At 41.3% G+C, this 16320-nt stretch overlaps 1 protein-coding gene across 5 annotated transcripts in view; it reads left to right on the top strand.

Moving 5' to 3' along the window:
• Positions 1–16320, top strand: part of Shal (potassium voltage-gated channel protein Shal) — a 91327-nt gene that overhangs the window by 22395 nt on the left and 52612 nt on the right. For all 5 annotated transcript variants that reach the window (XM_076535856.1, XM_012296236.2, XM_076535858.1 and 2 more), the window contains exon 2: positions 12285–12447. In XM_076535856.1, coding sequence (XP_076391971.1) covers positions 12285–12447 — 163 coding nt within the window. The remainder of the gene's footprint in view (positions 1–12284; positions 12448–16320) is intronic.

Genomic DNA, 16320 nt, shown 5'->3' on the forward strand with positions numbered 1-16320 from the left:
CGCGCAAATTTTTCGCGATTGTCTTGCGTTTTGGTAAACTCGGGTTTTGCGACGAGCACGTGCTTTATAAATAAGTAGGGATACATGTAGAGATTTAGAAACTGATCTCTAGGTCTCTAAATCTGGATTGGAGCTCTAGGTATTTGGGTACCTACTGGCTTAGATATTGATTGCTTAGACATTTAGGGTTTTGGTATCAGAGGTTCAGATATTTGATAGTCTGATGTATCGATTTACTTATGGTTTTAGGTGTCTGAGGGTGTAATCTCTAGATACTTAAGTATCTGGCAATGTGTGACTACGCACGCGTGTTTTTATGGCACCACTTAATCATTCACTGCCAGACTAATTAAATTTACAAGGACTTGGACTTCGAATTTCATTGCGCTAGTTGGACTCGATTACGCTTGACGTTTTTATGCCAAATAGAGCTAAATCGCGGTTTGCAAATAGCAGAGTACTTGTTACTCGCTAAATCCAGCAGATACAAAGAGCGTAATTCCCGTTCCGCGAATCGATTCGCGGTGAAAACCGTCCGATTTGGTCGCTGGCCAAACGTTGTCACTTTCCATTCTACCTACGACCACAATAATTCAGATATAAATTAACGATGCTCTTTTCCTGTTTGTCACGCGAGCAAACAACCTCAGGCCGACAGAAATACCGCGCTTTGGTAAGGATGTCGTCGTTCGACATCGACCATTCGTTACTCGCTCGATCGCTCGAGATCTCTCCGCTTCGGCTTCGTTCGAAAACTGCAAGGTGGCAGACTCGCTCGGCCGCGCGCGACGTCAAAGGGTTGAAAAGAATGTCCCTGCACCGGGGTTAAATTAATCACTCGGCGCGTTGATTTATCGGGAATTCGCGATCTGTTTGATCGTACGTAAAGAAATGCAGAAACGTTGTTCGCCGATAATTATTTATAGTCAAAGCGTTCATAACCGCGATTTATCTTGATCGCTCGAGGACGATGAACCCTGCTGTCGTAATGGAAAATAACGTGGCACGACACGCTTCGCTAACGATTATCGATTTTCCTACATTTTTCAATAAATTGATTTTGTAATTTACCGCTTCGTAATTCAAGGTATCCGAGAATAATCCAGGTTCTGTTTGCTTTTCACGATTATTCGACTGGTTCGAGTTCGGGCATCGGCGATGTACAAAGTTCTGAAACGCCTTGTATATTCGTGGCATTAGTCAGGATCGCAATAGACGCGTTAATGGATCAAAGCTCCGAGTGGCTTTGAATTTCGTCGTCGAGCTCCTATATCTCGACAGGATTATCGGTTTCATCCGTAATTCGAACACACGGTACAGCGCCGGGCGACGCAGTAAATTCCGTTCGAACTTTTTCCCAACCCCCGAGGATTCCCGTATGATCCTAGCCACGTTAATTTATGTCCGTCGCGCGGGGTTTATTCAATTTTTTATTGTGCCACGTAACGACGTCGAGCCACCATTTCGCCTGCAGGATGGCACGACGATAAATCCGGGCAAGGGCCGTGGCTCGAACATTTCTCGAGCAGATCCGCAATCGCCGGTGAATTCGCCAACACGCTCGCAAGATTGCGGCTGTTCTGAATGGGCTGTCGCGGCGGCTGCACGAACGCATAACTCCTCACCAAGATTTCGTGCCGTTTCTATACGTCCTATAGTTTCACGACACTTTGCTTCGCTCAAAAATTTCACTCGACGGACGATGAACTCTGCGTTCCACGTAAATCAAAGATGATCGATATCTTCGAAATATTACTTTCGGATAACCTTCACCTTGCTTTACATTTTCCGTGAAATACTTTTACTAGAAGCACTCTTTTACATCTTTATAAATAATACAATGATTAATGGCTACGTCTGGCACAACATCCAGAGGTATAACGGGTGTTAGAGAATTTAGAGTGGTTATGTTAAACATTGTTTCGTACATTTCAGACTTGGAAGTTTGGAGACATTCGCATCTCGATTAACGAATAATTAATTCCTTGTTGTGGAACGTAAGTCTGAACTACATCTCGGAAAATTTAATTAACAAGATGACTAAGTTACGTTACGTTTCATGGACGTCCGTAATTAATGAGCTATCGAGAGCGACGGTTGAAATTTAGAGAATCACATCGAGTTTGGCCTCTTCTAATTATTGTTGGGGTAAGATTGATTGCCGATCGACTCGAACCGTGTTAAATTCCCCTTCCTGTCAAATTTTCACGGGTGGGTTTACACTTCGTGGAATGAGATTGCTAGGGTTGTTAACGGGCTTCGAATCTAGCTTAATATTTTCGATGCGAAATACATGGAATTTGAAACGAAAATCTTTGTTATAATTTTAAAGCAGAATTTGCTCGCTGAGCGCATTCGGTGTAATTATTTATGGGTGGAAAAACTTGAACTTCTTTAATTAAAGTCTTAAAGTTTCTGCCTGTTTCTTGATATGGATCGATGCAGGGTAAACGGGAACACCTGCCGTCCTAAATTAACGAAACTTTTGTCGGCTGCTTAATGAAATCTTCATAAACTCTAAACATACTTGAGCCAGGATATTTCTGAGGTTTCTCGATTACTTCAAGTTTATTTGCTCATTTTTAAATAACAATTTTCTTAACGAAACACTTGACATTTTAAACCCAGTGAAAAATAAGTTTGTAATTTTAAATTTGTTCATGCATTTGATATATGGACATCCGATACATATGTGGTGTTTACAAGGCGTCAGATAATAATATCTGAACGAGAAAATTGAAAGCGAGTAAATTTCGGCAGGTGTGTCTAAAATATTGAAATTGTAATTGCAGTTGCATCTGTTCGCGATCGCACGGTGCACGTACGAGTTATGCATCGGGATGAATTATGATGGAATTCAGGGATAGGAGCGAAATAGGTGGAGTAGAAAGTGGGAGAGGGAGAATAGGGTTAATCGATGCTGGGTAGAATGGAACGAGACTTCGCGATTCCATTTGAATTCCCAGCCACGTAAACCCGAACCCGTCGACTTTCCAACCATCCTCCCACCCTTTTAGTGATCATTCTGGCTCGTCGAACGTGGTTATTACATCGTCGTTAAAACGGCTGCTACCCGCACAAAGGCGCAGGAACCGCACAGATCCTCGTGTCGGCGTCAAAGGAAAATTAAAAGGCTAGAAGTTTCGCGTGAAAAATTTCTTTCGAATGTTGACTCTAAAAGAAACTTTTCACTTTTCATCTCGAACAACCTTCTTACATGTAAATATTTTTTAACTGCTGCCTCGTTATTTTTAATCAAATATTTTTACGCTATTTTTAATCGAATATTTCGAGCTTAACGATTAACGTTTCATACTACTTAATTTCGTGTTCAATAATTGCCTCGTATTCGTGTGCATTCACTTATGCTTCTTAATATCCGACACCCCAGATTGTCTGAAATTCGTGGAGTTCTTTTCCCGTTGTTGTCACTGTGAAATTAATACGGAAACCGACCGAAATGTTTGAGTTTTAAAAGTAGGTCGGTGATACGAGAGAAAAGTAGCGAAAGCTACACCTTTGGGAGATCAGAAGACGGACGAGCACCGGTTCAACTGCTTCTTACGAGCTCTCCCTTCGGAGTCACCCCTGTTTTATTGCAGTAGTTGATCGACGAGTCTTCTTTATCCGTGAGAAAATCGTTGTTGCATGGATGATCGCGTCGTAATGTGTAAACATTCTTTGCGTAGCCCTTCTCGTGCCCTTTGGATAATTTTACGACTCTCGTGCGTGACCCACATACCCGATCTACCATAACAATTATAATTTTCCGTCATTCTCTCACATACTTGAACGTATGGAAATCGCGACGCGTGTAATCTTCGGATAAAAGGATCTAATAATAGCGATTCGAACTTAGATTATCTTTGCATAGCGTCGATTTATATAGCCGTTTTATTAATTCGATTAGCCTTTCGAACAGCCTCGCGTAATACCGTCGCGATTTAACTTTTTCGTCATTGGATTTCGATTAAGGGATGAAAGGGGTGATAGGCGGATGAAATTAACGAAAGAGGAGCGGCGTACGACGAAATGGCAGGTTGGCGCGAGACCTCGTTCGACGAGAATCAGTGTCGCGACGGATTCCGCTCGTGTCAGCTCGGGGGACCCGCTTCTCTCGGGGCGGGCCGTATTATCCGATTAATCAAGAAGTTCGCACCGGTGCCGCTTATAATTCGACCAAGTTACGTCACGCCGCCAGCTCCCGTCGAGGGGATGATCAGCACGCGTAACCAGCAATTATTCCTAATTTGCTCGTCGAATTATCTGGCCTCGGTATTCCTTAATTTTCATTCGACGTCATACAAAAACCGCCGGCTCATCCCTTTGATCCTCCGAATCAGCGATTACACGTGTGCGAAATTTTCCGCAAAGGCGAGAGGGAATTCTGCTCCGTATCCTCATTAATATACGTTTTAATATAGGTTTTAGAGCTTTTCTTTGTTTAAGAGAACCATTTTTCTTCGTTACTTAGAAAAAAGCTCAAATTAAAATTGTTGAAAAACAGTTCAATCTGTAGAAATAAATTTTGCATCAAATTTTAAGTGAATTTTGTCCTCGTTCACGAATAGTATTTAACAAGGAAAGTTGAATATTTTGAGGAATGGCGCTCGTTAAAGTGTAGCGCTTCTCCGAGTATGCAAAGTGACCGCAATACATTTTAATTTCAAGAGCTGATTTCTTTCGGTAATGCTCTCGTTTAACGCGTTAGAATGGACTGAACGTTATTTTTGTCTCTGCAGACTGATTACAGGGAATTTCATTAATAGAATTTCATGTTACCAAGCTTTTCTGTTTTCCACCTTTAGGGAGGGTAAATCTGTCTAGACTTATACGTTTCTTTCTCGACAGTTAGACAATTTAATTAGCGTCGATAACGATGCTTCCATTTTTACGAAATGAAAGTGCTTTATTTCCTTTTACAACGAAAACACGCGTCGTAAGAAACAAAGCTCGACGGATATAATGGGATAACGCAATAAGAAGGATAAAAATCGCTTCTATTGTAGGATATTGTGGAAGAAGGGTGGATAAACGTGGTGGGGGCGTAATGCGATTCGAATAACGGGGGGAAAAACGATTTTGTTGGGGCAGCAGAGGATCGCATTAAGAGAGGGCAAAAACACGGGGCTAAAGAAGTATTCCTTTAACTCTTTTAGGTTAAAATAAATATCGCTGAACAAAATGACACATAAAATTATCAAACGCTCAGACTTTCGCTTCGTTTCTCCTTTCGGAAACTATTGGTAAATAATCAGGAGCTTTCGTGAATGATTTCTAATTGAGTCTCTTCATCGCGAGAGGGAGGAGTGAAAATTCGCTGAGGAACGTTCTTTTTTCCCGGATCATTCTTTTTCTTCTCTTTTCATCATTATTCGCAGGTAATAGATTCGAATTTATTCGAACGAGCGGAAAAGCGAGCATCACGGGAAGGAAAGAATCGATCGTAAACCAAGTGATTGCTTCTATGGCGTTTGATAATGCAACGTTCGATAAAAATGGAAGCTGGATTGCTTTTCGAGCTTTGTTTACGTATGATGTTCATCGTAAAGCTCGTCATGGCGCCTTTTCATCGGTCGCAAATGGAACAGTAGCTGCCGTCCGTGTAATGAAAGTGTCATAAAATTAAAAGAGCGCCGATGAAGCTCGTTTCCGGTATCGGTACGCTGCACAATTTCACGTATCGCGAAATAACTAATAATTTATTATTGGACAACTATTCGCGATTCTAATTTTGCATCTTTTCATTTTCTAATTAGTACGCGGGTACCCTTATTTTTATACTATTTTTTATTTCAGCTCTATAGTAATTTATTGGGTTTGAAGGTTTACTGTCTCTTTAATGAATATTGTGACAGTAATTTGATATAAATTATAAGCCGATTTTCAGTGACGTACGTATACGCCTGGATCATTTGCGATTGGCGTTTTATCGTCCAGCTTTTAAGCGAGTTTAACGCGTATTTATACGACGTTCGCGAACACGCGTTTCTCTAAAGATAGACCTCTAATCCGGTGGCTTCTCTCTAGATTCTAAACTTGTTAGACTGTCCCTGTCGTCTACCGATCGAACAAGAAACTATAATTCCATCTTATTTCTCCTGATTGCAGAAGAAAATTTACCTCTGAAAACCTCTCGTTTCGAGGTTTATTTTCAGCCTTAATTAAAACGTCTTTATACCACAGTTTTAACGTTGTCAAATGTACAAACTGAAAATTGAAAACGTCAACGTTTATTACATTCTTTTAGAACGCTTTTGCATATTTAACTTCTGCGTCAAAGTTTTTCACTTTGATTAATCAAAGTGAAAAACAAGCGAATAACGCAATGTTCGATAAAAGAAATGGCACAAGAACTTCGTGGAACTCGACGGCAATCACTATTTGATTTTTATGAAAGAATCGAAAAAAGCTTGACGCTTTAAAATCGGTGTTTCGATTAATATCGTGGGAAAAATGCAGGCGTTGTAATTGAAAGAAAAGAACAGAAGCAAACGTAGTCGGTTAGTCGAATCGTAAGAAGTTTGAAGAGTTTTTAATGTCGCGTAAAGAACAGTCGTAAAACGAGCTGGTCTTATAGTCACTTAGACCATTCTTGTTCTCAACTCGTGCCTTTCGTGCTACCGCAATGACTATGCTATTCTACGATCATAAGCCATTACTTGGCTACTTAAACTGTTCGTTTCTTTTAAATTCATGGTAAGACGTAATGAAAAACTTGGATGTGCGATTTCTAGACCGTCGGATATTCTTGTAACTTTTATTACTCTCGAGTTACCGTCACGCAAACTATGAAAATGTGTTAACATTTCGAGTATTTTATACGATAGTAGTACAAGGAAGAAATGGGAAATTTTTTAATTTCTTCACAAATTCAAATGGTATTTATTAAGTTTGTTTCTACGATTTGTTTATCAGAGTAAAAGATCTGCGTAGAAGATCTTTCTAATAAAACAAAAACAGAAATAGTTTACTCAAAATTAGTTCGCTACTTTCGGGACGCCACTGTCTTATTTTTAAAGTGAAAAGCACAGGAACGTATCGCGAACGCTGGAGACCCACAGCTTATCTAATCAAACTCATTAATCCGTCAAAGAAAAAAATCTAGTGACCTATTTCGAATTAACATATATTTCATACGAGTAGAGCACTCTTGATTACATCCGAATCTTGTAGGTAAAAAATGGAGCAGTTAGCAGGTTAATGCGATGAGTCGAATCGTCTTTTATGGAGGACCGCCATCTTTTTTGTATTCAGCGGGTTAATCACGCCTGCGATGCTTCTCGAGCGGAAAGGTTGCCGCTTTTGAACAAAAAGAAAAGAAGAAACGAAAAAAGAAGGAACGAAAGCTTCTTCCGGCTGACGGTGGTTGCTTACGAGGGAAGAAACGATCGGATTCGTCGGCGTGGAAAAGTAGTTTTCCCTCCTTGAACACTCGTTTTCCCAGGCCTCGGCGAAGGAAACGAGGGAACGGATAAAGAAATCAGGTCGGGATCGTAGGGGCGGCAAACTTTTTGCTCGCGTCTTGTTCGAGAACGAGTGCGACACGATTTACGAAGTAATTATCCCCTTGGATTCCTGAAATTTTCATTAATTCGAGGGAATAGAAAAAACTTTGGAATCTCATCGTTAATCCTCGCCTAATTTATTCAACCTCTTTTAATCTTCTGCAAAATTATTATTAATCGTCTGTAAATAAACACATATTTTTTGCTCTTAAAAATTTCTGATTATATTCCCACGCGTAGTTGCGTGGATCTGCAAGAAACACGAGAATGTGATGAAACAATGACCTCCACGACAGAGGGATATAAAAATAGATTTGGGTAAAAATGAAATGGCATTCTCCTATGGAGAGTTTGATCTTCGCGAAAAAAAGAAGGTAAAAAGAAAGAACCGGGAGGAAAATCGAGTGGAGTTTAATTAACAATCGATACGGTTAGAAGAGCTTTCGATATTTTTTTTGCACCCTGCCTGCCGTCGATTTCGTCGAACACGCTGATTGCCAGTTTTTGTACGTCGATAAAAACCCTGCGGGCGAACGATGTACAATTATTTTCTCATTGGCTGAAAACAGCGTCGAAGAAAAGCGGTGATTGCTTTGGTAAACACGTGCTGCTCTTTTTAACAATGCCGCAGCTGCGCGAACATAGCTAATATTAGCTGTACAAACAGACATTTAATGGGTTTGTACAAGTTACATCCGCAGAATTAGAACGTCATCCCCCTAACCGAATCGCCACGAATCTATTTCATTACGCGTCAAATCTTCGACGGCTCTCCTCCTACGTAAAACATTTTTGCTCGGCGTTAAAAAAACGCCGGCAACCTTTATTTGTTTTCACAAGCACTCGCGCGATAGAGTTACGAGTTAAGCTTCCTAAGTGACGTGCTCAGATTTTGACGAGCTTTCACGAGTTAACATCATATTAATAAGAGGGTTAGAGGAACGTGTATATTTTATATTAATTGTTTATCTCAGCTATCAGTGATAACCGTTGAGTTTGATTGATTCGTATATATTTTTCCACAAAGCGTTCGCTAAAGCATAATACGGAACATCGCGAACGGGCCAATCCTCGATCGCCAGCAGCTTCTGTCCGGCCTGCTTTATCGAATTATGTGACAGTTTCGTGGGTCCTTCCGGGACGCGTACGTCGTCATCATCGTTTCGTTCCATCCCACGGGATTTGGATTCCAGCGTGCCGTCAGCTAATTCGAGCATACATCGTTGGAACACGTTGACCCGGATCGCCTGGATTTTCCTAATCTCGCTTAACATTTCTCTCATTGTATTGTACTTCTGACTCAGACACGTTATAATCGCGCAAAATATGCTTGCAAAATTGCGCTATTCCTTTATGAAATACTAAACAGCGCGAACACTATGTGGGAAAACGTTCATCAAACATTTTACACATATGTTCGTGGTCATTATATTTTATGCGCGTGGAGATCGCGTGTTACATTTCCGCGCATGTGGATTGGTACAGACTGTAATTTCAGATATTAGATTTCTGAGCGTTAAATTTCCAGACGGTGTATCGCCACTCGTTAGATTTCTATCCGTAGATGTTGCGTGCGTTAGAATTCTGCGCGTGTAAATTGCTACGCGCTGGATGGACTATCGTCATGAGTAGGTGTTCTATGTTAGATTTCCACGTGTGACGATCCTCACGCGTGGAAATTACGCATTAGGTCACCGAACGCGTGGAAATCTAAAATTTGACAATCTCCACGCGTGAAGGTTTACAGTTTGAGAATTACCACATTGAGGATCTAAAATTTGACAATCTCCACGCGTAGAAATATATCTAACGCATAGCGATCTCTATATCTAACTAATGCGTGAAAATTTGCTTGATTAAATATCCGCGTTCGGCTAGCGAAATTTCATATCGTAATTTCTGTGTGAAACGCCCGAAGTTCGCGTGATTCGCGGAGAAACTCGGTTGTGAAACGTGTATTTTGCACCCCCAGTTAGCAGAGTGTCGCGCAATCGATCAAACGCAACCGTTTTTTTCTTCTTATTCAAAACACTGTAGCTCATGAAACTTTAAACATTTAAAGAGGAGTGTAGCCGACTCGACCTTCTTCCCTTTGAAAAAATAACGAATGTGCCAGAGCAGTTGCAGTTCGTCTTTAGGATTTCCTCATTTTTTTCGATGATTTTTATCTTCTTTTGGACGACCGGGTTAAGCAGCGTGCAATGGTCCACGGTTTTGAATTCCTTGATTCGTTTGGTTGGTTCGTAAAACGCCGGTAACGAGCGGCGCCTCCGTCGTCCGCCAATTAGCGAGCACGTTTCTCTTTTTAATAATGCAACGGCCTACATATGCGGCCTGCACGATGCACCGGCTGTAATTACGTGGAAACCGCCGGCCACTAATGCGTGCCGACACAAACACGTTACGACCACGGGAATCCATGCTTACCCGCGCTTCTCCACCCTCCTTTCAACTCTCGTTGTTTCGATATTTTATATCCCTCGCCTTTTATTTCGCGTATCTTCCATTTTTTTTCGTCGCTCAATGGCTGATTCGGACTCGTGCGCATCGATGAACCTCTATCGTTCTTTGTCTGTCTTTTATTTTTATTTTTTAACGAATGATCGAAAGTAGGGAAACGTCGAGAACGCGGTGAGAAGAAAATGATAACTTGCATTAGGCGTAGATTTAGTCGATTTTACATGGGATCGGAATTCATAAGTTTCGAGATAAGGAAGAAATTGTTAATTGCAAGGTAACATTCTTGGGTAAAAATTTTGCAAGCTTCGACAGAAGGAATAAACTTAATGGACACAGTAATTATCATTCTTTTTCTGATAATGTAGTAATTATCGAATAGGTAGAGAAAATATAGTGCATTGATGAATCTATCGTCAGGCTTTCTTTGCGACATACATTGCACACCTGTTTCAGAAATATGAATGAGCTATGTTTGCCGGCTGGGAACATGGACAGGTGACAGCAAGTGATTCGATCGTATATATCTTCCATAGAAAATGGCCTCGTTCAGATTGATGACGGCGAATTATTCGGCTCGACAATGCTCGAAAAAACGCGTGACTGTTCTCCATTATTTTTTTCCACGGTACTCGTAACTTCTGAAAATTATCGCACCCTCGATGACAACGATCAGAGTTCCCCATTTATCTTCCATTTACTTAATAGAGATAAACTGCGTCGTTCATTTTCTGCTCGCTATAGCGTGTATCATCTATCATTCTGCGATCAAATATCAGATTTATTTGAATCACGCCACGTGATTTATATAGGTCGTCCCTCGTTACATTACCACGCGCTATATTGCCGCCTGATTATCGCTACAGGATAATCACTCGGAGGACTCGTTAGATTCTGGCATTCAGACGTGTTAGGTATCTACGCGTTATATAGCCACGTGTTACATTTCCACGCGTTATATTGCCACATGAGGAGATTACCACGCGTTACATTTCTACGCATGGAGACTAACTCGTTAGATTCTTGCACTCAAGAATTACCACGCGTTGTACTTTTATGCGTTAGGTTCCCACGCGTTATATTGCCACGCGTTATATTACCGCACGAGGAGATTACCACGCGTTACATTTCTACGCATGGAGATTAACTCGTTAGATTCTCGCACTCAAGAAGTACCACGCGTTGTACTTCTATGCATTAGGTTCCCATGCGTTATATTGCCACGCGTTACATTTCCACGCGTTATATCGCCACATGACGAGATTACCACGCGTTATATTTCTACGCTTGAAGATTAACTCGATAGAATCTCACATTCAAGAATTACCACGCGTTGTATCTCTATGCATTAGGTTCCCACGCGTTATATTGCCGCGTAAAGAGATTTCTACGCACGGAGATTACTCGTTACATTCTCGCATTCAAGAACTACGCGTTGTATCCGTATGCATTAATTCCCAACGCGTTATATCACCAGCTGGAAATCACGAATTACATAACCACGAAAATTGCCGCACATTAGATTGCTACGCGCAGAGAATACCGCATGTACCTCCAAGCGTTTAAAGCAGATTTCAGATTTTTGCGCGTCGTATTTAAATCTGCACGAAGGCGAATATAAGAGCAGAAGAACGGAACGAATAATAACAAGAGTCCTGGCAAGAATATTCGAAATTTTTTTCTTCTTCGCGTTGCGTGTTTCGTTTTTAATTCTCTTAATAAGATCTACGAGAGAGCGCAACAACGCTGTAACTAAGGGTGTCGCACTTCCGCTTATAACTTGGTACGTTCTCGTGAAATTCCGCTCGTAGTTTCCCTTTTTTTACTTCACCGACGCGAAAATTTACGATGCAAATTATCGTATAAATCGCGGTGGTCGCGATTCATCGCGGGTCTCGAGACCGTAAAACAACCGTGAAAGTATGCAAACAGCGTGGCGCGGTTCGTGCAGGATTTTTCAATTAAATGCCCCCGGAAGATGAAGAGGGAAATGTCCTTTCTAAAATCAACGTCGTAGACCTATTGATCACGTAATTTTACGATGGAAGTTTGTTTGATGCTCTGTTAGTACATCGACGATGAAAAGTCTGTTATTCATCGATGATGAAAACTTTGGATATTCGCGAAGATACACGAAAATATTCAACAAATCATAGCAATTCGCATGATACTAGTTTTTATTATAACTACTACTAGAGAGATTAAAGTGCTTATTTAACGAGACGTGTTCCTAGAGGTTCTACGTTTGGTACTTGATGTATTGATCGAGAAAATTTATCGGCAATTGGCTGACTAATCGTTATTGCTTTTCTGTTACAGGTACGGTGACATGGTTCCGAAAACGATCGCGGGAAAAATCGTGGGGGGAGTTTGCTCTCTCAGCGGTGTCCTAGTGATCGCTTTACCGGTGCCTGTTATCGTCAGTAATTTCAGTCGAATATATCATCAGAATCAGCGGGCGGATAAGCGGAAAGCACAGAGGGTAAGTCACACGTACATTCTTTTCCCGAAAGCTAATCTCGCAGAACTTGTCACGTTCACGCATCCACGATTCAGTTTAATTCATTGCATTTGATATCGCGTTCATAAATCCGACATTTGTTATCTTCGCGTTTCGGTTTCCATTTTATTCGACGTATCGAACTCCGTTAGAGTTACGCCTCGGATAAATGCCACGACTGTGCGTTAACGTCGAGCGAATTTTTAAAGCGACATTAGCCTCGCAGATAACTATCGGAAATAACCCACTTCGAAAAAAATATTCAACACCGAATCTGGTGAAAATTGGAGGAGCATCGTTCGATAAACCATATATCATCGTATCGTTAATCTGGTATCGGTGACGCGTGTTATCGCGCGCGACCAAATTCGAACGAAATTTGATTCGACCTTAATTCCACTTCGATCCAGCTGTAACTCATCGGATCGTCGATGAGCAACGACGCTCGTGGGCGAATCCGATTATCATTAATTCACGTCTCGCAACGAGAATCAAGATACGTACGCTCTTTACTTTTCCCCCCGTCAGACGGAAGCAGAATTTCGTTACATTTCCGGCACTCGTAAAACGGTGAAAAAATCGATCGACACTGGGTCTAGGTTTTTCGGCCGTTTCGTACACGCTCCACGTTTCGCGCATCCACAAATAGCCGTGTCACTATTCGTGCCACGGGCTGTTTACTTTATTCTGGTACAGCGGGTATCGATGTTGTTAGATGTTGTCTTTGGAGCCGAGTTTGTCCGGATCCAAGGCCACTTTCGATCACCAGCGTTTTACGTCGAAAATTTTGCTAATGATTATTCTTATTCTATTGTAGTGCTTTAAACTAATTAAAACATTTTTTGAATATTTAATTAATCTTTCAAGGAAATTACACGCACGTCTTTAACAGTTCGAGGACAACAACTGGTTATAAATTAAATGAACATTCTCGGCATTCGTGCGTTTTTCAACGAATACTCGTCACCACTTGCAACCCTCATTCGCTCCGTTCACGCTTCAAGGAATAATTATAAACTTTAAGGGGTCATATAATTAATAAAGAACCAATAAATGCCTACACTATTTTTCTCTAACGAGTTCACTTTGGTAGAAACGTTTTAGATGGATAACTACGTGTAATTGATCTCTTAATTATTAATTTGAAGTGCGTCGATCAGAGACTCGCAAGAGATTTCGCGCGTTTGATAAACCTTAATACCCGTCATTTCATCCTCAAATACTGATTCCCTTGTCGTATTCCTGTCCATAAATTCTCCTCGTTCTAATCGATTGGTCACATTCCTGGTGACCGATGTTATCCAACAAGATGACCACGCGCTACATACGCAATGATATACCCCAATTCGATCACGTTACATAACATCAGGTGCTGTCATTAAACAGACGTTCCACTGAAAATCTCGACGCGTGGAAATTAATGAAATTTCGTTGGTCTGGAAAAACTTTCGGTGGTTAGGTTCAAGCAGTAAGTATGCCACTGGGCCAGTGTATTATCGAACTGTCACACGACTTCAAATAAATTGATCGAACTTCTCGACTCGAGAAATTCGTGAAAAACTTGGCTCTCGGTTTTCGAGGAAAACACGGGTTATTGGAAGAACTCGAAATTTATAAGATTAGAGTAGTAAATGAGAGGCAGAAGAATCAAGTTAACAGCTAACCTAGAAATTACGTTTTTCCTGTCTTAAATGGCTATAAATCAGTTCGAGATCGTTTAAGAAAATCGAACAAACTTTTCGATGCGGAGAATTGCAATGAAATTCGATAGCACGGATCATCGACAACGGATCGAATCATCGACCTTTTTGAACAGAAGACATCCTTCACGATTCTTCGGTTCTCGATTTAGCCGCTAACGCAAATAGGCCTTACATTGTACAGCTTCTATTTTCATAGAGCTCGAAAACGAGAGTGGAACGGCTGAATTGCCAACACTTTTATGATGCATTAAACCGTGCTAATTTACAAGCACGGTTCGCACCGAATTCACGTCGGTGTAATTAGACGGGTTATTTTTAATCGACCAGCGGCAATTTTATTAGCAGACGTTAAAATCGAGACGTTCTCGAATGCTTCGATATTATCCTGAATGCTAATGACAAGGAGACAAAGATCGCTGTTACTTTCCGATACTCTTCAATCGTCCAATCGCGACCAACGATTATCTATCCTTCGTCTACGATTCGCTGAACCAATCAATTCTATCGAGCACCCATTAAATCGCGAATACATTCTCTTCTGTCGAACAACCTACCGTTTGTTCTTCCTCTCCGTCTCCGTTACCTTCAATTTATGTACCCGTGCAATTATTCTTCAAAGTTGAAGAGACCATCGAGCGTCTCGACACAAAAGTCTCGTTTCCCTTCGGCGTATTTCCCGGCAATCTTCCTTCTAAATTTTAAATAGAATCGCTGACAAATGGAGAATATAATAAATTATTTAACAGTTTAATTAAATATTTTATTCACCGATTTTCGTGGGAGTTTAAAATCAACTACACGGCTGTTACTCTTTCTGTTTCATTTAGAAACGTATTAAAGCAGAGTCGACACAATCGGTTTCTCAAAAATTTCCATGCTATTCTCTCCTCCGGAAACATGTCAGAGTTGACAGAAACGTACGTCTTTTTGACGAGTTGACGCGCGACAGGGAACTCGAAAGTCGCCTGGCAAAGTTGAACGCCAGCGGTTGCGCAAAAACAGCCGATCCGTAATTTCTTTTAACACGGAGGATCCGAGGGTGGCCAGTGAGTAGTTCGAGATCGTAGCAGAAGTTTGGGTTGGCTAGTAGCCAGCTTGGCTACCCTCAGTTCATTACCACTATCCCCTGCGTTCGCCGAGAGACACAGACAGCTGGCCGAATAGAGTGGCAAGTACACACACAGGGAAAGAGAGACGGATAGGGGAAACATGGTCGCGGTTCGGAATCTTCCGGCCTTTTCACGAATCTGATTAATGGCGATTGTTGCTTTGCGTCTACCGGGTGCTACGGAACTAATGGTCATGGATTACGCGGCAGATTCTTCGTGTCATGTTTGCGGACACTCGTAACAGAAACTCATTAATTAACGGACGAGAATTAATCACATTCTTTTAACTCGTAGTTCATAAAGTTGACATACGACAGATGCGTATTGGTTTATTGGAATATTCTTTCGGCAACTGTGATCTCTGAGTTTTAATTTAATTTTAATTACTCATCTTGCTTTGAGACGAATAAAGTGTATCGTAGTTTCAATTCGATTGATGGTATAGCGCAGGTATGTACATAGGAGAACGCACATGGTGCATAACTGTACGAGATGCCGGTTAGAAATTTCGCAAACGGCTGCACAGAAAGGAAATTTAACACGGTCAAAGATCAAAATGGAAGTTTTTGCAAATTAGAGACAGACTTGTCGACAATTCGCGGCTGCTGAAATCGGAACTCGCTTTCTTCCTCGGCTCGGTTAAATCTGCATTGCAGAGGCGTCATATCTACATATGCATGGCCACGCTCGTTCCGATTTGCGGTTTCGGACACCGTGAGATCTTTCGTTTCGTATCCCCGTCCTCTTCTTCTCGCCCGCATCTGCCGGATGACTGAGAACGAAGTCTGATTTCCGACGTCGAAGATTGAAGTTTGTTTTTCGTTTAGTTTGCTCCACTTATTTCCCTCTGTTTCCATGAAAGAAAAACGTGCATCCGATTTTTATCTTGCTACAAACTTCATTTCGGTTTACCGTTAGTCTATCTGAATCGTAGATCACAAATAATATTTGTAGGTAAGAATTAATAGCGTAGAATTGAATTTCGATTCGGTGAAGTTGTCTTAAGGGTTGACGTCTTGCTTTGAAGAGACACAGAACCGCCT

The sequence above is a fragment of the Megachile rotundata genome, chromosome 9, assembly GCF_050947335.1.
Source record: "Megachile rotundata isolate GNS110a chromosome 9, iyMegRotu1, whole genome shotgun sequence".
NCBI lineage: Eukaryota > Metazoa > Arthropoda > Insecta > Hymenoptera > Megachilidae > Megachile > Megachile rotundata.